The following is a 27696-nucleotide window of genomic DNA, read 5'->3' on the forward strand; positions in this document are numbered from 1 at the left end:
ATCAAAATGTTCAGTTTTTTAAGAAGACGTTTGCTAATTGATTTTCACATTCATATCTTTCATACTTTTTGATTTACTAAGATTTTTTCAACTTTTTTTTCAAATCCTCTTCAGCTTTGTCTAATTTCAGCTTTAACTACCTCCGCATACTTGCTGCAAAGACCATTTAAACTACAAAACAATTTTCAACTATTCAACTATTAATCTATTGTTTTAATCTAGCTTTTTAATATCTTGAATAGTTTCTGATTTATAGCAGTTTATGTATAGGGTGGTTCGTGAGGAATTTTCAGCTTCTCCATTAGTGTGTATTGCGTCAGCTAGAGTGCGTGATGTCACAGCTAGAGTGCAAGGGCACATTTTTTAAGGCAAAATAAAAGCATTAATTCAACTCATTTGCTTTAATAGCAAGATTTCTAAATATGATTGGTTTATTCTAACTAGGCAATAGTTAATGAGCATATTTTAGAGAATTCGCAATTAAGCACTTTTATACCAGGTCTGAACTTTTTATAGCTTTTATTTTAATACTAATGTTATAATATGGTAGCACTGTTAGGCATTTACAACAATATTAATCAATCCAAAGAAAGATTATTAACTTTGTCTTCTGTTTTAATATTTTTATATTCAGCTATACTTGTGTTCTATCAACCACTTTCAGCTATTTGTTTTAATGTTTAAGCATTTCTTAAGAAACAAATTCATCATTAAAGCATTCAGCAATATATGCAGATTTTAATCTCAATGCTTTATGGGTAATGGTCAATGATGAGTAATTGTTGGCACCCTAACTGAAACTGGTGTGAGAAGGAGTGACCCTTGCAATGATTGCTGCCTGACCTTGTATTAGAATATTCACTTTTGCATTATGTTTAAACCTTTTAAGCTTTTAACCCTTTGTATAATTAAATAAGTATTTTAAAATTATAACATTTTTAATTTTACTTCCCCACCTGGAGAAAACTATTCAGCTTTGTCCTCTGTAAGATCTGTTAATCTATGATTGATGGATGACTTTGTATTGGGATAACCACCTATGCATCAGGTCTACTTTAAACCTTTGCAACTTTCAGCTTTTTTTTTAGGCGCATACACGTCATTCAAATCCTTTCAAAATAAAAGTATCATTCCATATCTTTAGCATTAACAGCACTTCTTTTCTTTTTAATAGGTTATTGTGTTTAGTTAATGAGACTACTTTTAAAGTTTAGGTATTAAGCACACACCTCTCTGAAATCCCTTCAAAATAAAAGCACCATCCCAAATCTTCAGCTTTAAAAGCACAATTTCTGTCTTTGAATGGTTAACTGAGACTAAGTAATGAGACTATTTCACAGATTAGCAATGAAGCACACAGTTCTTCTCTAAATGAAAGCACCAATTCAAATCTTTAGCTTTAATAGTATTATTCTTGCTTTTAAATTAGTAATTGTGACTAGATAATGAGACTAATTTATAATTTAGGTATTAGGGACATACACCTCCTCCAAATCCTTTCAAAATAAAATCACCAAAGCAAATTCTTACCTTTAATAGCATTATTTCTGCTTTTTAATGGGCAATTGTGACTAGTTAATGTTAACTATTTTAGTTTAGCTATTAGGCACACACCACTCCTTCAATTTTTTTCAAAATAAAAGCACCAATTCAGATCAATATTCCTGCTTTCAGACTATTTTACAATTTAAAATTTAAAAGCACAAATCCAAATATTCAGCTTTAAAGATAATTCCGCCTTTGAGTGTTTTCATGACTAGTTAATAAGACTATTGTACATTTTAGTAATTACCCATTCACACGTCCTTCAAACTGTCAGGTTTTGGCAGAGATCGGACCCACATGCACAGCGACGAGGCGACAGACAGATGGTAAAGTTCAAGGTTTTAATGCAGTTTTCGTAGTCACAGACAGTCTAGGTCATGCACGGATAAACAAACGGATTGAAGTACAGGAGGGACAGGCGTGATCGGTTCCAATAGCGGTCGTGGGTCAAAAACAGAGGGCTCAGATTTCCAGGTTTGAATCCGCAGGCTAAGGCAGTTCCAGTAACAGGCAGAGTTCAGCAACAGAGACAACGGGTTTACAGTACCGGTCAGGATCAGACGAGAAGCGGCTGTCAGGGACACGGAAACAGGTCGGCAACGGGGTAAGCTGAACGAGAGAATGCTGGAAAGTGAAGTCATGGATTCAACGATCTGGCAACAGGTCATGGGAACTGGTGGTGGTAAAGTACACAGGTGAGTGATGACTGATTCAAGACAGGCGTGTGTAATGAAAACCGGAAGTGAGGCTGGAGCTAACGGGATGAGACTAGAAACCGGAAATGCTACACAATAAAACAGGATGTGAACACAGGGACCTGACACAAACACTTTCAAAATAAAAAAAATAATACAACTTTTTTGCTCATTCTATGCTTTTTTTGCTTTTGAATTGGTACTTATGACTATTTCTTTAGACTATTTTACAGTTTAGCTATTTAGCACACACATTTTTCCACATTTTCAAAATAAAAGCAACAAATCAAAGCTTTAAAAGCAATATTTCTGCTTTCAATTGGTTATTTTTATAACAAGTTAAGACTATTTTACAATTTAGCAATTACCCACACACACTCAATATCCTTTCAAAATGAAAGCACCAATTAAATGTATTAGATTTAATCATTATTTTTTATTTATTTAATTATTATTAGATTTACTTTACTTCAATTGATAATTGTGAATAAGTAATTAGACTTTTTTATTGTTTAGCTATTTTCCACACACCTTCTCCAAATCCATTCAAACTGAAAGCACCATTCCAAAACTAACTTTTATAGCAAGATTTCTGGTTAAGCAGGGTTTATTATGAGAAGTTAAAAGACTATTTTACTGTTTAGCATTCGTCCTCACACCTCCTCTAAATCCTTTCAAAATAAAATGACCAACCTGAATAGCACCTTTTTTGCCTTTTACTAGTTAAATATGAATACTTAATGAGACTATTTTATAGTTTAGTAATTACATGCACGTTACCTCCAAATCCTTTGAAAACAAAAGCACCTATCAAAATCTATAGCTAAAAGTAGCAACTGGTTTATTGTAAGTAGTTAATGAGTCTTGTTGTGTAAAAATTCATAAAGTTTTTAAAGTAATTACTGTTGAGATTTCAGGAGACAATGTTACAAAATAATATGGCACCTACAACAGCACCCAATGTGGCATGTGTGGATAATAGCACTCACTGGGTCACGTGTGTGAGGAGGAGACCCTGTTATGCAACAGAAGTGTAGTAGCACCAAGACCATTAAAACTACAGTGTGTTTTACTGACCTAGATGAGGCAGGTGGGAGGAGTGCAGCTTCTGCTGCAGGAACCTGACCTACAGTAACCTGACCTTGGGAAAGTGAAGGTTTGGAGGGGAGCCGCCCCGCCCGGCGAGAAAAGGGCAGAGCAACAAGTGTCTTCACTTTGTTTGGGATTATGATTGGGTACAAATATATAATATATATAATATTATATATAAAAATATATGATAAAATAATGGTCAAAAACACCCTAAAAGGTCAAGATGATGATCTAACGTCCGGGGATCTGGACAGGTATATAAGGTGTTGTGACCAAAAATCCTCAGTCTGTCCTGTCTTCTGTCACTTTTCTGTGGAGTAAATGCTTTGTCGACCCTGGATCTTATTGCTCTGGACTTCATTCGCCATTTTTTGAGACCCTGCAGCTGGGATCTGGCTGCTGGGACTTAGAATAATTTTGGGTTCTTGCTTTGGACTTAGTTTATTTTCCACACTTTGGGAGTTTATCTTTTCACCTCTTTGGGAAGTTACTAATTTTCTGGAACCTTACTACTGTGCATTTAGTTCATTTTTCTTCTTTTTGGGTTTACAATTTAATCTCTGGAATTTATATATTTAGAATTTTATCATCTCAATAAAGGATAATTTACACCTATTGGATTTATAAAAGCTCAGTCAGATTGGAATACAAAAATGCTTTGGTGTCGGACACGACAGTCTATTATACAATTTAGCAATTGCCCACAATGTCTTTTTCCATATATTTTAAAAATAAGAGCACTGATCCAAATCTTTAGCTAAAAATAGCAGTATTTCTGCTTTTAACTGGTTTATTATGACTAGTTAAAGGGGACCGATCATGCAAAATCCCTTTTTTAGACATTCTGGAGTGTTCCTATGCCTCTATAGGTCACATTTACGCACACTGAGAACGGTAGAAGTGTATTTCCTCCTTTTTTTCACATTTTGTGACTTTATCCAATAGAGACAAACACCCTCCTGTCCTGAAACTGTTCCTCCGTTTTTGAAGGGACTCCTCCCTGCAAATCCTGAACCACCACCTCCAGGATGAAATGGACATGCTATGGTTACTTTCATTTTACACTGACTTTCATTTTACACGCCAGCAGCCATGTATGTGGACATTTCATCTCGGACTACTTTGAGAACTAGGGTGCTACAATGCTGGGTTTGTTTCACTACTCTGATTAAAGAAATTTAATTAACATTTCATTGAAATGTGCTGCTGTGGGTTGCTGCAACCACACACCTGTGCGGAGAAAAGCTAATAGCTATCGGCCTTCGAGCGGCTACAGGCAGGGAGCTGTGGATCAAGCTCGCTATAGCAAGTACATGCTTCATACTTGTGATATCTTAATATATTAGTTAGTCTGTTTAAAATGTAGTAACCCGCATGTGAGACAAGCTAAAAGCTAGCTTTGCTAACGGCTACAGCTAGTCAACCGAGCCTTTTTCCCCTTGAAATGTGCTGCTGTGGGCTGCTGCAATCACACACCTGTGTGGGGAACAGCTAATAGCTATCGGCCCTTGAGTGGCTTCAGGCAGGGAGTGGTGGATCGAGCAACCTTGTTGCAGTTACTGCTAACAACTACAGCCACACACAGAGTAAAGTAGCAAGACTGCACACTCGTGTGATATAAGGCAGTATTATGTGACCTACATAATACTAAGCATTTCACTAATCTACAATTCTGTTAGCATTACCTTTATTTTGATGAGGTGATGGTGAGGACAGCCGCAGCCTCCATCTGATAGAGCACTGCTTCTGCTCAAAGTCTTCCAAATAGTGATGAAAACAGAGATCACCACATCTCCCCGGTCATCTGTTTACAACTATACCTGTCCTGCTGCAGAAACAAATCTCCAACATAACCAAGTGTACCCCCTACCCATCACATGGACTGTTTACCCTACTTCCATCAAGCATTTCATCTGCAAGGCCCTGCAAAAGCTTCTGTCCTCAAACCCCCAGACTCCTCAACTCACTCAGTAACCTATACATTGCACATTGGAGTGGGAAGATAACAGTTTGTTTCACTTTCGGAGTAGTAGTAGTGTGCATTTTCTGGTTGACATAAAGTTGGCTTTAACTATTACATCATTCACTGAACACTGTTTTTATAAGGGGAAACACTTTTATTCAGAAAATCACATGTTTTTCTCTTTCTAATATGGTAAGCTATAAATGTGAACGAACCGTAAGAAAAAAACATGCATAAATATAAATCAAAAATTCAATTGCCTTGATCTAAAACCCACGCATGAAAAGAAGGCAACTAAGATTCTTTATTCCAGAAATCCCCAGCACCAGCTCACTAGCCTCTGTAGACTAGATACCTGTAACAACTTGAGATACAGAGACATATTACTGTCAGGGCTATCAAGAATGATGAAAAAACATTTCTAAAAAACATTACTAAAAGCAGTAAAAATATGTTAGGTTAATATATGATTTGAACCAATGCTTTGTTTGTTCCCAGCTATGTCATGCAGTGACTGCTCTGAATATTAATGCACAATTTTTCCATAAAGTTATGTCAGAGCAGCAGCAAGAGAAAATTAGTGTAAAATGTATTTATATTATTTCAGCTGAAGCACAACAATACGCTCTGAAATAAACATTGTCGCATTCACATTGAGACAAATATCCATAACTAGTCATTCTATGGGGGCATTCCTATGTCCTCCGATAACCACATCGGAGAGTTGACGTCTTAATTTTCTGTTCACTACAAAGGTATATGCATTCTGTCTAGTTAAGGCAGATCTGAGCCACAGCAAAACATTCTTTTGGTTTTATTCTCATCAGCTTTCTTGTGGATGAGGAGAAGGCATATGGTAAGAATATGTGCACACCCACCGCTCTAACATCTAATACAAGATGTTGGTTTCACATATTTCTGAGATTATGGTTTGCAGTAATACTAATATAATTTTAGCATGCATGGCCTCGTAATGACATAGAGCTCCGTCCATCTGCGACTACAGCCGCTTATTTGAGTTTTAAACTGCCATAATTTGTTAATAAATGTTTTCCAGTGGTTGTAGATTTTACGTAAATTCCGTAATAATCATGAGTGATGCAATTCGTTTCACAGCAGCCGTAGATCTGTTGAACTCTTTGACATGACGACAAAACTCAGCAGATCCACTCATTATTGCTCGTTTATTCCTATGTTTACTCTGGGTCGGCTCGGAAATGCAGGAGTTTAAATCAGTGGTGATGTGGTGGATATAGTTTTACGTGCTCATACATAGATTTCACGCTAGCGTTTCCGCCTTTTACTTAGAGCAACTTCATTGTTTCAAATGAATGGGGTAGCTTACCCCCACGGTTACGTATTCATATGTAAATACCTACTGCACACCTAGACTGCAGCAGCAAACTGACTGTTGAAAGCTTTCGAGATGGCTGAATCACATTAATCACAATCTCTGCACGAAAACACATCATTACACAGGCAACACAGTGGATTTGGAACTCACTCTGCGCCGTAAACATGGCGTCTCATTCAGCATGATCATTGCGGTGGATTGCATCCTCAATGTTGCACTACTGCCACCTATCGTATCCTAACCCTGCAGTTGCTCGTATCCATGAAGCCAAGTAAAACGAAAAAGGTATGCGTTTCCGCATAGAGGTGTGGCGAGCAGCTTCTCTTGCAACACGCTCTATAAAGCAGGCCTTACTGATGGGGACTGAAAACCACACATTAAAAAGGGGCAGTGTGGATGATCTAAAGGATTTTATGGAATGAAAATTTACAGAGACCTTACTGAGACATTGAAGTCCAATATTCTTTAACATGAAAAGTATGATCAGTCTCCTTTAAGACTATTTTACTGTTTAGCAATTGCTAAACCTGTATATGTTTCTTCCAAAACTTTGTCCTCTTCAGGTGTATTTATTGTTTCCGTAACTTTAAACTATTCTTTTATCTCTTGAACTTAACTATTTATTTATAATAATATAATATCCAATAAGCTGTTTTGTTATATTTAGCTATATTGTATCTTCCTTAATCTTCAGCAGTCCTTCAATTTCAGCAAATCTTTTTCAACTTTCCTCAATTTTAAATTTAACTGCTTCAGCTTCTTTTGAAAATATTCAGCTCTTCATTCTTTTCAAATACATTTATTTGTGCTTTACATGCTTCAGCTACTTTCAGCTGTCTTAAATGTTTCAGCTACTTTCAGCAATTCTCCAGGAATACATTCAGCATGGCAGCATTCACTGTGCATTTTCCTATGGAAATGCTTTATCTAGATATTATTATTATTATTATTCTACCATACGTTTTTTCTGCATCTAACTAGTCCTGCATACTTTTAGCTACAGAAAGCATTCAAATATCAAAATATTTAGCTTTTTAAGAAGTGTGTTTACATTTAACTTTTTAATGTCTTTCATATTTTTCAAGTTATTAATTTTTTTCATCAAAATGTCTCCATTGAAATGAATGGAAAACCATTTTCAAATACTCTTCAGTTTTGTCTTTCAGCTTTAACTACTTCCACATACTTTAAGCTACAGACACTGTTCAAACTTTAAAACAGTCTTTTACTATTAAACTATTAATCTTCCATTGAGCTTTTTAATAACTTTAATACTTTATGATCTATAGCAGATTAAATATTATGTGTTTTTTTGTAAATTTTCAACTTTTCTATTATTGTGTATTGCGTGAGCTAGAGTGCGTGATGTCACAGCTAGAGTGTGAAGGAACGTTTTTTAAGACAGAATTTTAACTTGTCACTACAGCCACAGTATTTAGTCTATGAACATATTTTTTCACTCGTTCGTAGTCATACTTGTCTTCTTTCTAATGATGTGTCTGGTTAAGCCCTCAGACCTATACTTTAGTCTGTAGAGTTCCAGAGATCCTCCCATTCACTCTAATGCATTTGTCTGTGAGACGTCTGAGGAGAAAAGCAAAGGACTGATACCAGTTTCTCATTGAAGCCTTGGGATTCATAAAGTGAAAGTATTTTTTGGTAGCTATTATGGTTTTGCTGCAACAAGCCTGTTTAGCAGAGGTGCAACTCTGCTTTCTTGGCGCAGAATGGAGCTGATTTTCCCGCCTTTTGTCTCCATGACAACGGTGCAGCTGCAGCTTTGACTGACAGGTCAAACTCCTGATGCCCATTGTAGCAGCTCTATGCATATTACTGATTAGTTCATTACACAGTTTGAATGTTTAGTGATTAATCAGACACTTCCTCTCAATCCTTTCAAAATAAAAGCACCTATCCAAATCTTTAGCTCTAATAGCACAATTTTTGCTGTTGAATGGGTTAATGAGACTATTTTGCAGTTTAGCTATTAAGCACACATGGCTTCTCAAATCCAGCAATGTAAAACTTTAACTTAAAGATTTTTAGTGTTGACTGGTTATATGTGACTACTTAATGAGACTAATTTATAGTTTAGTAATTATCCACACATATGTACTCTTATACTTCCCAAATAAAAGCATAATTTCAAATCTTTAGCCTAAATAGCCCTTTTGTCTGATTTTGACAAGTTAATTATGATTACTTAATGAGCCTTTTTTACTGTTTAGCAGTTTAGGACAAATGCTTCTTCAACATCCTTTCAAAATAAAAGCACCAATCCAAATCAATTTCTACTTCCTACTGGTTAATTAGGACTAATTACTGAGACTATTTTCCTGTTTAGGAAATATTTGCAGATGCTTCCTCCAAAGCTCCACGTTTTTAACAATTTAATATTCAACTACTTCCTCTGCAGCTAATTTCTGCTATATTGAATAATTCCACATCTTGAGCTATTCTTTCAGCTCTTAAACTTGAAATTATTGAATTAGAATTTTGTTTTTGTATATTGAGCTATATTCGATCAAACTAAGCAAAACTTTACACACTTCTTTGATTTTCAGCAGTTCTTTAATTTTAGCAAATCTTTTTCAAGTTTCCTCCATTTGAAATTCAACTATTTCAGCTTCTTCTTCAAATATTTAGCTATGTTAAACAACGTCTAATTCTCTCAGATACATTGATCTGTGCTTTACATGCTTCAGTTATTTTTAGCTGTTTGAAATGTTTCAGCTACTTTCAGCAATTCTTCAGGAATATATTCAGCATGGAAGCATTCACTGTGAATTTTCTTATGGAAATGCTTTATCTAGTTAAGTCCAGTTTTCTGCCTTTCACTGGCTGAAAACATTTACATGTTTTACGTTCATGGCTGATGGGGGCAATGGCAACCCAACCTGCTCATGAGTGTCGTCATCAGACAAGGGTCACTGATGCTCGACAGGATTCACATTCGCAGCGTCCCGTGTCCAGTCTGCACCAGAGCCTGATATCAGCTGCACTTTGATGCTGTGTTTGCTGTAGCGAACTGGAGTTTTATCAGGCAGTTATATGACAAAACACAGTCAAATTAGAAAGGCTGCTGACGCTTGGTGTGGATTTTTTTGAGCAGGGTCTGACTAACGTCTGCACAGACTTGCATTAAACACTGCTAAACACTGAGTCACATTCACAGGAACTTTACAAGGGCAACAATGACAAGTCTCAACATGTAGCACATCAACATTTGACTAATGCTCTCATTAACACAGAGTTGCCTCATTCATTAGACTGACTTTTTAATCACATGACACTAGCATCTGATGCTTCACTCATTCATCCATCCATCCATCTATTGCTGGAGCCTCTCCCAGCTGACTATGGGCGAGAGGCAGGGTCCACCCTGGACGGGTCGCCAGTTCAACGCAGGGCAACACAGAGACAGACAACCATTCACACACACACTCACACCTACTGTACGGGCAATGGAGAGAAGCCAATCAACCTAATGCACGTCTTTGGACTGTGGGAGGAAGCCGGAGAACCCGGAGAGAAGCTTCACTCATTCAGTCTCAGTTTCTTTCACTAAGGAAGAGTTTAGTCAATGTAAAGCTCAGTTTAAGAGTCAGAGTTGATTTAAGTTTTTGAGAGCGGAGCTGTTGGAAGAGTTCTACTTTGGCTTTTGTCTGTCGGCACCTCTGGGCTGTGATTGACAGAACGTTATTGGCTTAAAAAATGGAAATCAGACAGGCAGCAGGCAGAAAAAGCCCCCCCGGTGAATCCCACTGAGATCCAAGGCCTTAAGAAGTTTTTTGAAGGTGCAGGTGACCTTGCTTTCATCAGCCTGGGGAAAATTTTCTGATAGAGATGTACAGATATTTTTTTCAAATTCTGATTTGTATCTAAAATACAAAACCTTATCCATCCATTGATGTGCAGCAAATACAATAAGACCTGAATCACGGTAAATGACATGAATGTTTAAATGTGCATAGAGACCAGCTGCTCTCATTATTTACTGTTTATTACTTTTTTATTTATTTTTATTACTTACTTATTTACCTGATGTGATGCAGTAACATCTGCTGTAGACACAAATAACATGAAAAAGTTGTCTTCTCTGAGTTTAACCTTTCTGTAATAATTGGTTTTATATCCAGAAGTAACTCACTACAACACCACTGGAATACATATCTGAGTTGCCTGCTTTTGGAATCCAAAACAAATTCAGCGAAACCTTAAATGGAATTGGACACAGTAATGCTTACAGTATGTGTTCTGTACAATGCTGAATCCCCACAGATGCTTTTATTATGTCCTGCATCATGTTCTAGTAATACAATAGCACTTTGTCTCTTCTAGGTTTGCTTCACCAGTTGTCTGTCCGTCCGTCCGTCCGTCCGTCCGTCAAATAACTGACTGACTGATTGATTGATTGATTGATTTTTCCAGGCTCGCACACCTCCAGAAACTAATCAGTGACTACTGTAGCGTCACTGCCAGCTTCCCTCTTTCCCCTCTCTCCAGTTTTACCCACACTGTGAGCTGTTACCTGTTTATTTTGGTATTTTCAATTCACTGAAAAGAAACTGAAAGTAGGATTTTCAGGCTTTTCACTTTGTTCTGCTGCTGCTGAAGCAGTGCTACACAGAGCAGACTGTGAGTCATCGTGTTTGTTTGTCCTACATTTGGTTTCGGAAGAAAAGAATTGTTGTCATGCTGCTTTCTGTGAGCTGAATCTGTCAATCATGCTGCATCTGCAGGATGCAGCTCCATGTGAGATGACACTAGGTATTTTGCCCTCAATTGAAGTAGTTGTTGACACAAATTAGTGTCCACTTGTTACTAAATGCATCCTTGAAACTATCGAAAAGAAATGAAATCTCAGTATTGATTGTGATTGATCAAACAGGATTAGATTGAAGGTGCTGATCAGTATATTGGCATTTTGGTTCAGCGTAAGAGGAAAGGATGAGCAGAAGAGCAGGACCACTAAATGATGACGGCACAGATGTGTGCTGTCAGTACACTAGCTCGTGGAGGATGGACTGACACTCCATTAGGTTTTAAAGCAGCCAGTGTGAAAAGACGTTGTGGTAAGTCTGCACGCCCACAAGGTCTGCAGGCTGGTTGTCTGCATTCAGTCAGCGGAGCTCAAAGAAAGACAAGTGAAAAGTCCATTACTGTACCTGAACAGCCCAACAATCATGTATTTGCCTTTCATATTTTATTTTCCCCTAACAACAACTTGTTCAGCTATGGTGATCTTCTTTTACAGAATCCAAGCCAGATGAAAGCATCTTCCATCTGAACTGATTGGTTAAGTTACTTTACATGTTGTGTGCATCAGAGCATAAAAAGGTGTGAAATATAAAATCAGTGATTTCTAGAGATTTACTTATTATATGAATCTGTTTCATTAAGACTGTATAATAGTTTTATTTAAAAACTTTCTGCTTCTCAGTCCTCAGACGTCACTTCATTTACAGTTGGAGTTGGTTGCTGTAGGATCTGTTTACAACCTGTAGCCACAACCTGCTGGGAGACCGATCTTCCCATATACCAGTTTAAGTATCTGAGGCTAAACTAGTGGGACCTGGTGTAGAAGTGTTGATGGCTGCATCTGATCTCTTGGCAATTGGTCTCAGTGGACCCAGAATGTCCTCATCAGTGCTGAGGATGTCTTTGGAGAGAAACATCTACTATGCGATGGAAAGCTTAAGTCACCTGTGGTTTTAGGGAGATGCCACAGTCAGAGAACAGTTAGCAGCTTGAAAAGCAAACCTTAAGCAGCAACACAGTGGAGCCCAGACGCTGACAGGAAGGCGTTTGTGGTGAAGTTCAGCTTGTTCACGGCTTTTGAAGCTGCTTTTCACGTTGTTTTTTCCTGATTAGGGCTGCAACTAACTATTATTTTAATAATCTATTAATCTGTTGATTATTTTTTTGATTAATTTGTTAATTAGTTAAAAAAAATATATATAATATTTCATGTTTTGTTTATTAGGATTCCATTATTAGTTTTTTTTAAAACAAAATTTCGATTTTGATTTTTTAAATCTCAAACAAAACATAAAATCCAGCGTTTAAATAATAATCTTCAATATCCAATATATTGAAAATACAAATCTCATTGCAGCCCTAGTCCTGATCAATACTTATGAAGAGTAATTAAGATTCAGTGGATGTTCCTAAGTAAGTGAACCTTCATAAATAAATAGCTCCACTGCAGCAGGATTGTTGGTGTTTTGACTATTTTTGTCAAGTGAAGAATAATGTTCTAATTTTCTGTTTGAAAGTCTCATCAGCTTGAATAATGTGACCAATCTATGTTTTACAAGCAGTTTTGTATTGCCAGGAGCTTTGACTGCAGCTTTCTTAACAAGATACATTTCCTTGTCCTAATTATGACTTGAACGTAGGTGTGAACGCTGTTCAATTTGAAAGCTGGTAATTACAGCTTTTCCTGCTTGACATGAAGGCAGCATCTGCTGTTTAAAGCCCCACACGTCTCTGTGTTCTCTGTTTGTTAGCCAGGTTTCAGACTTTCCTACAGGATCCTGATTCAGTCTCCTGTATATTAAAACAGTCTCTGGTGTTACATGCCAGGCTGTGATGTCTCAGTTCAGATGCTTTATAATTATATCATTATAAAAACGCTGCTTGCAAACACTGCAACTCTGGGAGATTAATTTATGCAGAATTGGGCTGATATAATTATTGGTAATGGTTGATTGTGCAGCAGTGATGTTGTGGAGGGAAAGAAACGGTTGTTAGTTTTAAGTTATTTTGCAGGAGCAGCAGGAGGAGTTATTATGGCAGTGAGTAATGCACATTGTTTTTCACTCCGTTGGTTTAAATGCCATTAGCTTGTCATTCACTTGGACGGTAAGTGGGTGTGTGTGAGCTTCCGTTAAAACGGTGGGGAGTGAAAAGACAGAACAGGGATGAGAGGGAAAATCACACACACACACACACACACACACACACACACACACACACACACGCCTCCTTTTTCAGCAGCAACAATAAAGACGGGGATGATTTCTGTCTGAGAAGAAAAAAAAATCTGTCAGTGCTGCTGCTCACTGAGGGATTTAATAGGAGGGGAAGAAGAAGAGGAGTAGAGGGTGAAGAGAAGACAGGTGGGTAAAGGGAGGGAGGCAGAGGATGAGGAAACAAAAAGGGGGAAAGAGGAGGGAGGAAAAAAAGACGTAGGAAAAGGGAACCGATGCACAGGAAAGATGGAGACAAGCTGTCAGAATTAGATGGAGAAAAGAAAAGATAGATCTGAAAAAGGCGTGCGAAATAAAGGCCACAGAGAAAGAAATGAATCACAGACAGGTGCCAAGTAACAGGAAAAATGTTTTCATACCCACGAGAGGAACGGATTAGGAAAAGGAGGAAGAGGTCAAGTGGAAGGGTAAATAAAAGGGAGGGGGCGGTCAAAGCAAGACGAGAGAGGAGTTTACAAAGAAAGAGATGAAATAATCGGTAAAGAAAAGACAAAACAAAAACACGATCACTGAAGGAACAGAGGAAGATAAAACAAAGGAGAGTGAGTGGATCCAGTGTAGGCAGCATTTTTCCATCAAACGAGCCTTTTTGTCTGCGTGTCTTCGCTCCTGCATTACCAGAGCTGGAGGAGTGGGCGGATGGATGGGTGGATGGAGGGATAATTGGATTGTTGGGCTGATTAGGAGTATTTACTGGCTGTTTTGAACACATATGACAGCATTGCTCTGTGTTCTGGATGCACAGAAATCTGACTGAATATTTTTTAAAAGCTCTGTTTAATTATAGATTCTAGAGTGAGACTTAATGGAAAGCCCAGCTGGCTCCCCTGAGACTGCGTTCCCCCTCTCTCTCCCGATTAATTGGTCTAAATCCAGATCTGTGTGTCAGTTATAAGAGAGTGTTTGGGATTTGGCCTCGACACAAAGCTCCAGCGTGACGGAGGAAACCTTAAAGTCAAACAGTATCTGCTTCAAGTTGAGTTTTCTGTCTCCCTCCTCTGCCTTTAACCACTGAAGTGGATTCTCAGGGTGAAATCGATTAAACACGCAGGTTTATGTGCTTTTGCCAATACTGTGAAAACACATTTTCCATTGTTGCATTTTAATGTTTAATTTGTGGTCGGACTCAGGCGTGAATGTGAGAGTGGCCACTCAAACGTTTATCTCCGTCATTGTGGCGGAGTCGTTCCAAATAGTTGTATTCCCATGCACCGTGAGAAAAGCAGCATCCAGATTTTTCACTTGAAGGTAACCCTTGAAGTATCCATCCATCCAGGCATCCATCCAGGCATCCATAGATGCATCCATGCATCCATCCGTCCGTCCGTCCATCCATCCATCCATCCGTCCGTCCGTCCGTCCGTCCGTCCGTCCGTCCGTCCGTCCGTCCGTCCGTCCGTCCGTCCGTCCGTCCGTCCATCCATCCATCCATCCATCCATCCATCCATCCATCCATCCATCCGCTGTCGCTGCTCCTCCACGTTGAGGAGGGCTGAGGCAGCGGACTCGGGCGCCTGTTTCAGCTGCCTCCTGCATGTCCCACCGGTAGGAGGCCCCGGAGAAGACCCAGGACACACTGTAGGGACCACGTCTCTGCCGGCCTGGGGCTGCTTTGGGGTCCCACGGGAAGAGCGGGGCAAGTGTCCAGGGACAGGGTCTGGAGCTCTCTGCTCTGACCGTGTGGAGACACGTCCTATGGATATGACATGTCTGACTCGGTGAACACACAGTGGAGGCAGTGCGATGCTTTGAAACACCTACAACCAGTGATTCACTGAGCCACCTGTTGGCGTCTGGTGGAGTCTGCGTTGACAGGTCAGGACTGGTGAAGTGTCCTGGTTTCATCTTATTCTGCCTCATTCTCTTCTTCTGCACAGAATGTTAATCTGTCTCATCCAGAGAACATGGTGTCACGTGATGTTAGTGGATCACTTTGCCCTTCAATTTTAATTAATTTAATTACGTTTTTTTCATTTTCTGAAAATGTGGTTGACATTTATTCTTGGTTTGTTTGTAAACTTTGCTAATAACAGAACAGCCATTAGTGGTTAAGTTAATGGATTCTTTAACAGAACAGACCTTTTTTGTTGTTCATCCAATTATTGTGAAAAAACAAGTTATCCCAAGATAATGAGATAATTAACTGGATCTCATGAGAGAGCAGAATAAGTAATGATTGTGGCTTCGCTGCCCGTAGCTTCTGTAAAGCACCCGTTTCATTCTGTCATGAAGCTTTACGTATTAGTGGAAATAAGGAATCCACTGAAGCCTCCTGTCTTTGTGTGTTGTGTGGATGTTTGCCAGTATGTCTGTGTCAGGGACTCGAGCAGGCGGCGGACCCACATGCACAGCACGGAGACGAGAGTATAATCAACAAAGGTTTAATATCCAAAGGCACGGTCAGACGGTCCAGGTCATACACAAAAAGGCTCGGTAAAAGTACAGGCAGGGAACAGGCAAAAACTCACGGTCGGTAGATAATCCAGGGTCGGGCAGGATACACGGTGCAAGCAGGAACAAAACACGAGAAACACGAAACACGGGGACTCAGGAAACTAGGGACGCTCAGCTCAGGGATACACAAGAAACACGAAACACTCATGGGACTCGAATACGACAATCTGGCAAGTGACTACGAGAACAGGAGGTGACTAAATACACGGGTGAGTGATTACTGATGCAGCGCAGGTGAGGATAACGACCGGGTGAAACAAGAACAGCTGTGACGTGACATGACTCGGGAGTGAAGCTAGAACACAAAACAGAGACCGGGGGACTACCAAAATAAAACAGGAAACGGAACCTGGAACCAAAATAAGACAAGGAATCAGCTAGAACAAAAACACAGATCATGACAAGAACAAAAACACAGATCATGACAGTACCCCCCCCCCTATGGCGCCTTCCACGGCGCCTACGGAAGCCCCCCCCCCAAACCAGGGCGGGCGGAGGGTGGTCCCAGGCGGAGGGACCGAATCCCTACCCCTCAAGGTACATGAGCAGGGTGGGTGGAGGGAGGACCGGGGGAGGGCCAAAACAAGAGTCCACAACAAAGTTCGCGACCAGGGAAGACATGAAGTTCAGAGATTCCGTCACGGAGGGTGACGGCGTGGCGAGACCCTGCTCAGCAGCCGCTGAGCCAGGGTGGCACTCTTAGTGCCCTTGGGCTGGACCGATGTCCCCGGGAGCCACCCCGAATGGCAACGTCCTCCAGGCGGACGCTGATCCAATGGGCTGAGGAGTCGAGGCGGACGTCGCCGCAGGAGGCAGCGCCATCCGGGCAGCAGGAGGCGCCGAGGGCAAGACCACCAGTCCGGCGGCCGAGACGAGGACGAGGCAGGGACCAGCGGCGTCCTCCTTGGCCCACCGCGACGAGAGGCAGGAACCGATGCAGGCGCAGCCGGAACCGGGCCGCCAGGAACCGATGCCGGTGCGGCCGGAGCCGGGACGGGAGCGACCCCCTCCTGGAGGTCGGCAGGAACTACGACGGGAGCGACCCCCTCCTGGAGGTCGGCAGGAACTACGACGAGAGCGGCCCCCTCCTGGGGGTCGGCAGGAACTACGACGAGAGCGGCCCCCTCCTGGGGGTCCGCAGGAACTACGACGGGAGCGACCCCCTCCTGGAGGTCGGCAGGAACTACGACGGGAGCGACCCCCTCCTGGAGGTCGGCAGGAACTACGACGGGAGCGACCCCCTCCTGGAGGTCGGCAGGAACTACGGCGGGAGCGACCCCCTCCTGGAGGTCGACAGGAACTACGGCGGGAGCGACCCCCTCCTGGAGGTCGGCAGGAACTACGACGGGAGCGACCCCCTCCTGGAGGTCGGCAGGAACTACGACGGGAGCGACCCCCTCCTGGAGGTCGGCAGGAACTACGGCGGGAGCGACCCCCTCCTGGAGGTCGGCAGGAACTACGGCGGGAGCGACCCCCTCCTGGAGGTCGGCAGGAACTACGACGGGAGCGACCCCCTCCTGGAGGTCGGCAGGAACTACGACGGGAGCGACCCCCTCCTGGAGGTCGGCAGGAACTACGACGGGAGCGACCCCCTCCTGGAGGTCGGCAGGAACTACGACGGGCGCGACCCCCTCCTGGAGGTCCGCCGGAGCTGCGACGGGAGCGACCCCCTCCTGGAGGTCGGCAGGAACTATGACGGGCGCGACCCCCTCCTGGAGGCGCGCAGGAACTGCGGCTGGCGCGACCTCCTCCTGGAGGCGCGCAGGAACTGCGGCTGGCGCGACCTCCTCCTGGAGGCGCGCAGGAACTGCGGCTGGCGCGACCTCCTCCTGGAGGCGCGCAGGAGCTGCGGCTGGCGCGACCTCCTCCTGGAGGCGCGCAGGAACTGCGGCTGGCGCGACCTCCTCCTGGAGGCGCGCAGGAACTGCGGCTGGCGCGACCTCCTCCTGGAGGCGCGCAGGAACTGCGGCTGGCGCGGCCTCCTCCTGGAGGCGCGCAGGAACTGCGGCTGACGCGACCTCCTCCTGGAGGTGCGCAGGAACTGCGACTAGCGCAACCTCCTCCTGGAGGTGCGCAGGAACTGCGACTAGCGCAACCTCCTCCTGGAGGTGCGCAGGAACTGCGACTGGCGCGACCTCCTCCTGGAGGTGCGCAGGAACTGCGGCTGGCGCGACCTCCTCCTGGAGGTGCGCAGGAACTGCGGCTGGCGCGACCTCCTCCTGGAGGTGCGCAGGAGCTGTAGCTGGCGCGACCTCCTCCTGGAGGTGCGCAGGAACTGCGACTAGCGCGACCTCCTCCTGGGGGCCGGCGGGCGCTACGGCTCCACGGGTGACGGGGACTGGAACGACCGCTACAGGGCCGACAGGAACGGGGACTGGAACGACCGCTACAGGGCCGACAGGAACGGGGACTGGAACGACCGCTACAGGGTCGACAGGAACGGGGACTGGAACGACCGCTACAGGGTCGACAGGAACGGGGACTGGAACGACCGCTACAGGGTCGACAGGAACGGGGACTGGAACGACCGCTACAGGGTCGACAGGAACGGGGACTGGAACGACCGCTACAGGGCCGGCAGGAACGGGGACTGGAACGACCGCTACAGGGTCGGCAGGAACGGGGTCAGAGACAGGGGTGACCTCTACTTGGCCTACGGGAACGCCCTCAACTTGGCCTACGGGAACGCCCTCAACTTGGCCTACGGGAACGCCCTCAACTTGGCCTACGGGAACGCCCTCAACTTGGCCGACAGGAACAGGAACTGGAACGACCTCAATTTGGTCGACAGGGACAGGAACTGGAACGACCTCGACATGGCCGACAGGGACAGGAACTGGAACGACCTCGACATGGCCGACAGGGACAGGAACTGGAACGACCTCAATTTGGTCGACAGGGACAGGAACGACCTCAACATGGCCGACAGGAACAGGAACTGGAACGACCTCAACATGGCCGACAGGAACTGGAACGACCTCAACATGGCCGACAGGAACTGGAACGACCTCAGCATGGCCGACAGGAACTGGAACGACCTCAGCATGGCCGACAGGAACTGGAACGACCTCAACATGGCCGACAGAAACTGGAACGACCTCAACATGGCCGACAGGAACTGGAACGACCTCAACATGGCCGACAGGAACTGGAACGGCCTCTACAGGGCCGACAGGAACAGGAACGACCTCAACATGGCCGACAGGAACTGGAACGACCTCTACGTGGCCGACAGGAACTAGAACGGCGTCCTCCTCTGAGGAGCCGACAGGAACTGGAACTAGAACGGCCTCAATATGGCCGACGGGAACAGGAACGGCGTCCTCCTCTGAGGAGCCGACAGGAACTAGAACGGCGTCCTCCTCTGAGGAGCCGACAGGAACTAGAACGGCGTCCTCCTCTGAGGAGCCGACAGGAACTAGAACGGCCGCAACATGGCCGACAGGAGCTGGAACGGCCGCAACATGGCCGACAGGGACTGGAACGGCGTCAACTCCGGAGCTGGCATGACAGCTTACAGCTGCCGAGCTCGACGGGGAAGACGTCGGGCCTGATTGGGTGGGGTTAACAATCGTCAGACGGGCGGTGCCCTCTGACGGGGACAAGGACGGAACTGGGGTCTGGGCAACACACGACTGATCTGGGGTCTGGGCGACACACGGCTGATCTGGGGTCTGGGCGACACACGGCTGATCTGGGGTCTGGGCGACACACGGCTGATCTGGGGTCTGGGCGACACACGGCTGATCTGGGGTCTGGGCGACACACGGCTGATCTGGGGTCTGGGTGACACACGGCTGATCTGGGGTCTGGGCAACACACGGCTGATCTGGGGTCTGGACTAGGTTCGACTGGGCTGGGGCCTGGAGGCGACAGGGCTGCACCAGGGCATGAGCATGGCGAGGCTGACCTGACTGAGAGGTGGGACATGAAGCGGCCGCTGGCTGCAGGCCCGGGAGTTGCAGGGCCTCACGCAGGACAGGCTCCCTCAGGACGAGAGCGGCTGCTTCCTGGAACAGTTGTTCTCTCGCGCCCTGGTCTGCTGCCGAATCGGCGGTGTTCATGAGGTGGGCGAAGAGAAACGCCACCGGAGGAGAGCAGAGGAGGTGGACCCGTCGGGCGACGCTGTCTGGGATGCCCGCTATCAGAGAGACACAGTCAGTTAGAGAATCAAGGGGCTCCTCTGTCGGAGAAGGAGACTGCTCGGTCCCCATGACCGAGACCGCGGGACCCGGAATCCTGGAACCGCGCCGCCGCCGGCGCCGTCCGGAGCAGCTGCGACTGTCCGTTGTTTGGGGCGCTGGGAGCGGTGTGGACCGGACCTCTGTACCGGGACCCGCATGGTGAACCGGGACCGCGGCGTCTGGAGCTTGGGCTGGAGACTGGGGAAAACACGACTGAACTGGAGATTGAACCGCGCGCGGCTGAACTGGGGACTGAGCAGCGCGCGGCTGAACTGGAGACTGAGCAGCGCGCGGCTGAACTGGAGACTGAGCAGCGCGCGGCTGAACTGGAGACTGAGCAGCGCGCGGCTGAACTGGAGACTGAGCAGCGCGCGGCTGAACTGGAGACTGAGCAGCGCGCGGCTGACTTGGAGACTGAGCAGCGCGCGGCTGAACTGGAGACTGAGGACCGCGTGAGAGCAGGAAATCCTCCCAGGGAAATAACCATGGAGCTGGGCAGGTTGGTGCAGGCACAACGATCCGACGAGGCGGAGAGGAGGAAACCGAAACCATACTTCCGCGGGAGAGTTATATTTGCCGTAAAAAACAAAGGAAAAACAGTCACTGACCTGACCGGAGGCTAAGTGCTGGCTGGGTCCAAGTGTGGCCAGATTGTTCTGTCAGGGACTCGAGCAGGCGGCGGACCCACATGCACAGCACGGAGACGAGAGTATAATCAACAAAGGTTTAATATCCAAAGGCACGGTCAGACGGTCCAGGTCATACACAAAAAGGCTCGGTAAAAGTACAGGCAGGGAACAGGCAAAAACTCACGGTCGGTAGATAATCCAGGGTCGGGCAGGATACACGGTGCAAGCAGGAACAAAACACGAGAAACACGAAACACGGGGACTCAGGAAACTAGGGACGCTCAGCTCAGGGATACACAAGAAACACGAAACACTCATGGGACTCGAATACGACAATCTGGCAAGTGACTACGAGAACAGGAGGTGACTAAATACACGGGTGAGTGATTACTGATGCAGCGCAGGTGAGGATAACGACCGGGTGAAACAAGAACAGCTGTGACGTGACATGACTCGGGAGTGAAGCTAGAACACAAAACAGAGACCGGGGGACTACCAAAATAAAACAGGAAACGGAACCTGGAACCAAAATAAGACAAGGAATCAGCTAGAACAAAAACACAGATCATGACAAGAACAAAAACACAGATCATGACAGTCTGCTGCTGCTCTAAATGATTCTTGTAGGAATAACTGCAGTGAAAAGGAGGAAGCCAGATTCTGTTTGTGCACAGTTCCAAGGTCCATGCATATTTTACAATAGCTGGGTCTTTGTGCATTTCATGCTCCTGTGTGGTTTAGCTAAATTTCACTTGGTTTGTGCTTTTGTGTTGTCTGTTTTTAGTCTTTTTGTTTTGTATTGCTTGACTGAAGATGCCGAAAGCTTCACTACAACTGATATTTTCTTAGAAGAAAACATACAACAACTTAAATTGATGATCTCAGACGTCCGAGGCCACAGTGGCAATGCAGAGTTTTATTCAGCATTGGTTCACGGAGGCGAGCGAGACCTAACCAGAAAATTAAGGTTACCTCTTTTCACATGAGCAGTGATTTAATGGCTGCTCAACATGAAGGTTCAGGTAGAGATCATGACTTTGTGATGCTGTCAGGATTAAGGCTTCCAAGGAGTATATTCCTATCAGCCATATGCAGATGTGCAGACAACATTTACTGTACAGTTCATGGCAGCCAGTAGTGTTTTATCTGTGGAGCATGCATTTAATTGTTGACTGGCGGGTTTTCCAGTGTGCTGGTTTGGATGTGAGCTGCTGGCCATCCAACCACAGGTTTGTTTTCACGCTGGAGCTGCCTCCAGGTCTGTCGCCTTGCTGTGATCTTTCACTGGGTATTTTTTTTTAATTAAGCGATGAGAAAGGATGATTTGTTTGAACACATGAGGGACCAGCCTTGTGTTTTATCGTTGTTGTGTTGCTGGCTGACTGTGTAGCTGCCGTATGAATTGTGATGGCGTGTCGTTATTCTGGGCGTCTGAGGGAGGGAGAAGGCGATAACAGCAGAACACAGGAGATCGTCATTCTTCTTTGGTACTTAATTTGCTTTGTGAGTTGGTTGGAAATCATCCTGTGTGGTATTTGTCAGCAGCTGTGTGGGAGTTTCAGGAAGCACAGAAGATCATTGTTTCATTGTTGTTTTCCATGTCATATTTGCACTAGGGCTGCAACTAACCATTATTTTGATAATAATTGCGTTTGAGTAATAAAACTTCAATATCCAATATATACAAAATATGAATAAACAAAGCAAGCATAGAGTTCAATTCCAATGTAAAGCTGCTCCAGTCAACCTGACAAAGACAGACACCTGTAAACTCCACAGAGACTCCTGGGCTCCTTCTGGTTCTGAGGCAACAGTGACAACCACTAAAAACCATGTCGTCATATCTTAATGCTGCTGTTACATTTAGTGTCTGCACCATTTAAGTTGCGCTGTTCTGTGATGGCGCTGTTCATCATATGTATCGAACGAGATGATGCGCAGTCAGCTGATGCTCGCGACGGAGCAGATTAAGAAACAAAGTAACTTTTAACACAGCAGCACTTAAAGAAGAGTCTTCACGTGATGCTAAATAGCATTTGTTACCGCTGCTACATCCAGGACACCAGTGTTTCATTCTTACGTTCTCCTGTGCCGCTACAGTATTTACAAACCACCAGCTGAACTTTGTATGAATTGTAGGTTAACGTTGTCTTTGTTTGATATTTAATGCTCATGTAAAGAACTTATGGTGCAGCCTTTCTCCTGCTGCCGCTTGGTTTGTTTTCTCCGGCATTTCGCCAGCGGATGCGTTATTTTGCCGTTGTGCTGCGCCGTAAAATGAGCAGCCTGACTAATCGATAACAGCAAATCATTATCGATCAATTTCCGTCATGGATATTATCAATTCATCGATTCGTTGTTGCAGCCCTAGTTTCATAGTTTCACAGCTGAAGCAAAGCTGCATGTAATACCTGGAGGAGAAACACTAGGATTGAAAGTAAAGCCTGCACTCAGAAGAATTAGGGACTTTTCAATTCAATTCTGTTTTATTTATATAGCGCCAAACCACAACAAGGTTGTCTCAAGGCACTTTGCAAGGTAAGGTTTAAGACCTTACAGAACTAAACCCAACAGATCCCACATACAGCAAGTCTTTGATTACAATATGACAGCAACAGTGGAGAGGAAAAACTCCCTCTCTAACGAGGAAGAAACCTCCAGCAGAACCAGGCTGGATGTGGGCGGCCATCTGCCTCGACCGGTTGGGGTGAGGGGAGAGAGAGAGAGAAAAGCTCAGCAACAACAACAAGCAACAACAAGCAACAACAGAGCACAGACAGGATGGTTGGACCAGAGACTGGACTGGACACAAAGATGACACCAAGGTTCCTCACAGTAGAATCTGAAGCTAATGTTATGCCATCCAGGGTGGCTATCTGACTCAATAGTGTCTCTCTCAGATTTTTAGGCCCAACAATGAGAATTTCAGTTTTATCTGAATTTAGTTGAAGGACGTTTTGGGACATCCAGGATTTGATGTCTTTCAGAAAACTTTGAATTTTGACTAGTCAAAATTGACTTGTCTAGTATCAAATACATATAGAGCTGAATATCATCTGCATAACAATGAAAATTAATAGAATGCTTTCTAATAATCTCATATAGAGGAGACATGTATAGACTGAACAGTATTGGACCAAACACAGAACCCTGTGGTACTCCATAGCTAATCCTTGTGCACGTGAAGGATTTGTCGTTAATTTAAACCATCCCAGTGCTGTTCCTTTTATTCTGATGCTATGTTTGAATCTCTAATAGAATGTTGTAATCAATTGTATCAAATGCAGCACTAAGATCTAACAGGACAAGGACAGAAACTAGACCATTGTCTGAAGCTAATAGAAGATCTGTAACCAGAGCTATTTCTGTGCTATGATGTTTTCTAAAGGTTCTTTTCAATAAGGGTTTGACCACAGCATTAAAAGCCTGTGGTACATAGCCTAAATGTAAAGATTGGTTAATTTGATTTATTATGGACAAGCTGGTTAAAGGTAGAACTTTTTTGGGTAATCTGGTTGGGATTGGGTCTAAAAGACAAGTGGACGACTTGGAAGAGTTAATTATTGAAGTTGGTGGTGGCCTTTCACAGCAAGAAGGGCCTGGGTTCGATTCCCCGAGGTGTCCCGGGTGCCTTTCTGTGTGGAGTTTGCATGTTCTACCCGTGTTCGCGTAGGTTCTCTACGGGTTCTCTGGCTTCCTCCCACAGTCCAAAAACATGCATTAGGTTGATTGGTTTCTCTCCATTGCGGTAGGTGTGAGTGTGTGTGAATGGTTGTTTGTCTCTGGTTGTTTTGCCCTGCGATGGACTGGTGACCTGTCCAGGGTGTACCCTGCCTCTCGCCCATAGCCAGCTGGGTTAGGCCCTGCATATGGGATTAAGCCGTATGGATGGAGTTACGGGGGGGGAGCTCTCTAAGTAAGACAGAGGACCTTTTTCTTCATATTAGGTCACTTTGGTACAAGAGGAGGGAAAAGAAATTGTTGTGCAAGTTGTGAACAAATACGTGACTTTAAAGGGAACACTGTTCTTCTAGGATAAGAGCTGTGGAGACAGCTGGAGGGTTAGAGATGGGGACAGTTTGGACATAAAATAAGAAAGAATTTGGGCGACTGAATCATACGGTGTGTCTTAAAGTAATTTTGTAACAAGGCTGTAATGATTCCTCAAGTGGAAAATTAACCTGCCTCTAATGAGAAAATGAACAAAGATCATACTAATATCAATGTCTCTGCGCCACTCAGGCCTCCCTGAGCCCCTGTGCTCGTCTACCACCAGCCGTGTTCTGCCAAGCTTTACACACTTCAGATATTTGGCATTTTTAATCAAAATATCCTTCCATATCAGAGATAAGGTATTGACTTTAAGCAGGGGTCTTCAACCCTGGTCCTGGTTTTCACGGAGTCATAACCCAGCACAAGCCGTCTTCACTGCTGCTCTCTCAGCAGAATCATTTCCCCAAGCTGTTGTAATTGGGACCATAATAAGTGGCGAAGACGAGCGTTCAGTTGTGTGGGTAACCATGGTGATGCCTGCCTTCAGGATCACTCGACAGCTTTGAAAACATAAGAACGCGTTCTTGGTTTTGTTAAACAGTGAGAAACTGAAGTTGACGACTCTAAGGCTTTTATGTAGTCACACGTTGTTCCTGCTTTGCCTTATCTTTGAAGGTTTATTGCTCAGCCCTTGGACGCACCTCTTCTCTGATCATCAGAAACACATTATTCATGGCAGCTGCCCTGCAGCTCAGCGATCTAGCGCTTCTCTGCTGGTTCTCTGTTAAAATCATTGACATTTAGGGAGCAGCCACCAACGGAGCTCAGTAAAGCAGTAAAGTGACAGGATGCATTTTGTGAAAGTGGAATCTTTTAGCCAAATCGTTTCTTGATTAGTGACGCAGCCTTAAAAGCTCCTAGAATTATTTGATTTCAGTTAACCTTAAATAAGGATATTATCTGTTTTTTTTCTGTTTTTTTTTTTTTTTATCTTGCATCTGTCAAACACTCAGTCAGATGCAGCAGCAGCTTTTGCTTACTGTAATTGTTCCTCCTCTTAATTATTATTACAGCAGCTTCTCTGCTACAGCAGCAGAGAAGCTGCTGTAATAATGTTCATTTACTTGCTGGAGTGAAATGCTGGGTCCCTGCAAGAGTCTCAGTGGGTTCTTCTACAGTTTGTCCTGATTTTCTGTCCTGACAAACACAGAGACAACAAATTGTGTTTTTAGACTGAAACTGTGTGAGCTGTTTAATAAGATGGAACCTAATCTTCCGCCTTTGATTTAATTTTTTTTATTTATATAGCGCCAAATCACAACAAAGTTATTTCAAGGCACTTTACAAAGTAAGGTTTAAAACCTCACACAACTAAACCCAATAAATCCCATTTATACATGTAAGTTACAAAGATCCTGGCCCTACACTGGTCTGCACATATTAATATATCAAGGACTAACACTCAGGTTTCACATATCAGAGCCTCAGACCACAGAAATCAATAAATACTCTTCTGATCCACACAAAAGGCTTCAGCACCATACACATCTCATTTTCTGTCAGAGGAACTACTGGAGTGTTTGCATTGCTGGCTGAGCTCCAGTTCCGTTGCCGCTTTGGACCAATTTTATTTTTTTTTTCGTTGTAGTCGTCGTGTGTGACTTTGCGCCACAGCAAGTTGAGATACAGCGGTGTGGATGAATCCAAATGGACAGAGCAGCATCAGCGTTTCAAGTGTGGATGCAGAGAGATGATTAGCCGCCACTCAGCGTTAGGGAGAAGGAAGCTGCAGGCACTAATGAACGGTGTGAAGCTGCTTGACTGTGTTACTGAGCAGGATATACTGTAACATTTGAAAAAATCTAATGTCAGCTGGATTCACGTCAGGAATATTACCAGGACATTAATAATCTTTTTACTTATCTCAGTACTCAACATCGTCTCCAACCATAAATTCCATTAAATGATGATATGAGCTATGTTAGAATGGGAAATGTGAAGTAAAAGGACACATTCGAGTCCAGGGCAGATTATTAATGATGCCTCTCCTGTCGTCTTCAGGTGGACCCTATGTTCATGGTGCCCGCTCCCCCTGCTCCATGCCATGCCGGGGCCCTTGGCTCCTCTCTGCCCTCTGCCCCTTCCTTCTGTCCTCCGGCCCTGCCCACCTCCAGCCCTAAGCAGCTGGCGGTGAGAACGAGGTCCATCGGCACAAACACGCAGGATGGGGGAGGACCGGGGGCTGTGGAGGGGGACTCAGCCTGTTTGGGGCCCTGCCAGCCTGGGACCAGTGTCAACCTGGAGGGCATCGTCTGGCACGAGACCGAGGAAGGTAAGGAAGGGCCCTTCCTTTTTTTAATTTGCTAATAGAGGAAGAGCTGCAGTTCTTCATCAGTATCAGTAGTGTTGAGCATAGTGCATAGTGGTACTGTACCACACAGGGAGGAGGACATGGAAGCTGAGGGATGCAGAACTTTGATTGACTAACAAACTGTTGGTGACGTTCAGGTTATGAGAAAAGTGACTCACCCTCCAAGTTTCTAAGTGGCAGGTCTGAGCCTTTATTCAAATGCAGTCCTTGACAGTGTGGACGTGGAAAGTCTCGTGCATCAAGCAGTAGTAAATAAAATACTTTCTTGTGCTTTAGCAAGCCCAAGATGGCTGAAATGCTTCAGCAGCTTCTGTTAGCTTGATTTGACAAAACACTTTGCACTTGCCTTGATGTGTGGAAAAGCTCAGACACTGTCAGCTACTCAGTTTTTCATTTTTATGATTCAGTGCTTGTCCTGTTA

The 27696-nt window shown here is 44.3% G+C and overlaps 1 protein-coding gene across 1 annotated transcript in view; it reads left to right on the forward strand.

Moving 5' to 3' along the window:
• The window catches only part of znf608 (zinc finger protein 608), a 57361-nt gene that overhangs the window by 4757 nt on the left and 24908 nt on the right, over positions 1-27696 (forward strand). Inside the window, exon 2 of the mRNA XM_029161212.2 lies at positions 26966-27236. Within this exon, the coding sequence (XP_029017045.1) occupies positions 26966-27236 (271 nt within the window). The remainder of the gene's footprint in view (positions 1-26965; positions 27237-27696) is intronic.

Source organism: Betta splendens, chromosome 9, assembly GCF_900634795.4.
Source record: "Betta splendens chromosome 9, fBetSpl5.4, whole genome shotgun sequence".
Lineage (NCBI taxonomy): Eukaryota > Metazoa > Chordata > Actinopteri > Anabantiformes > Osphronemidae > Betta > Betta splendens.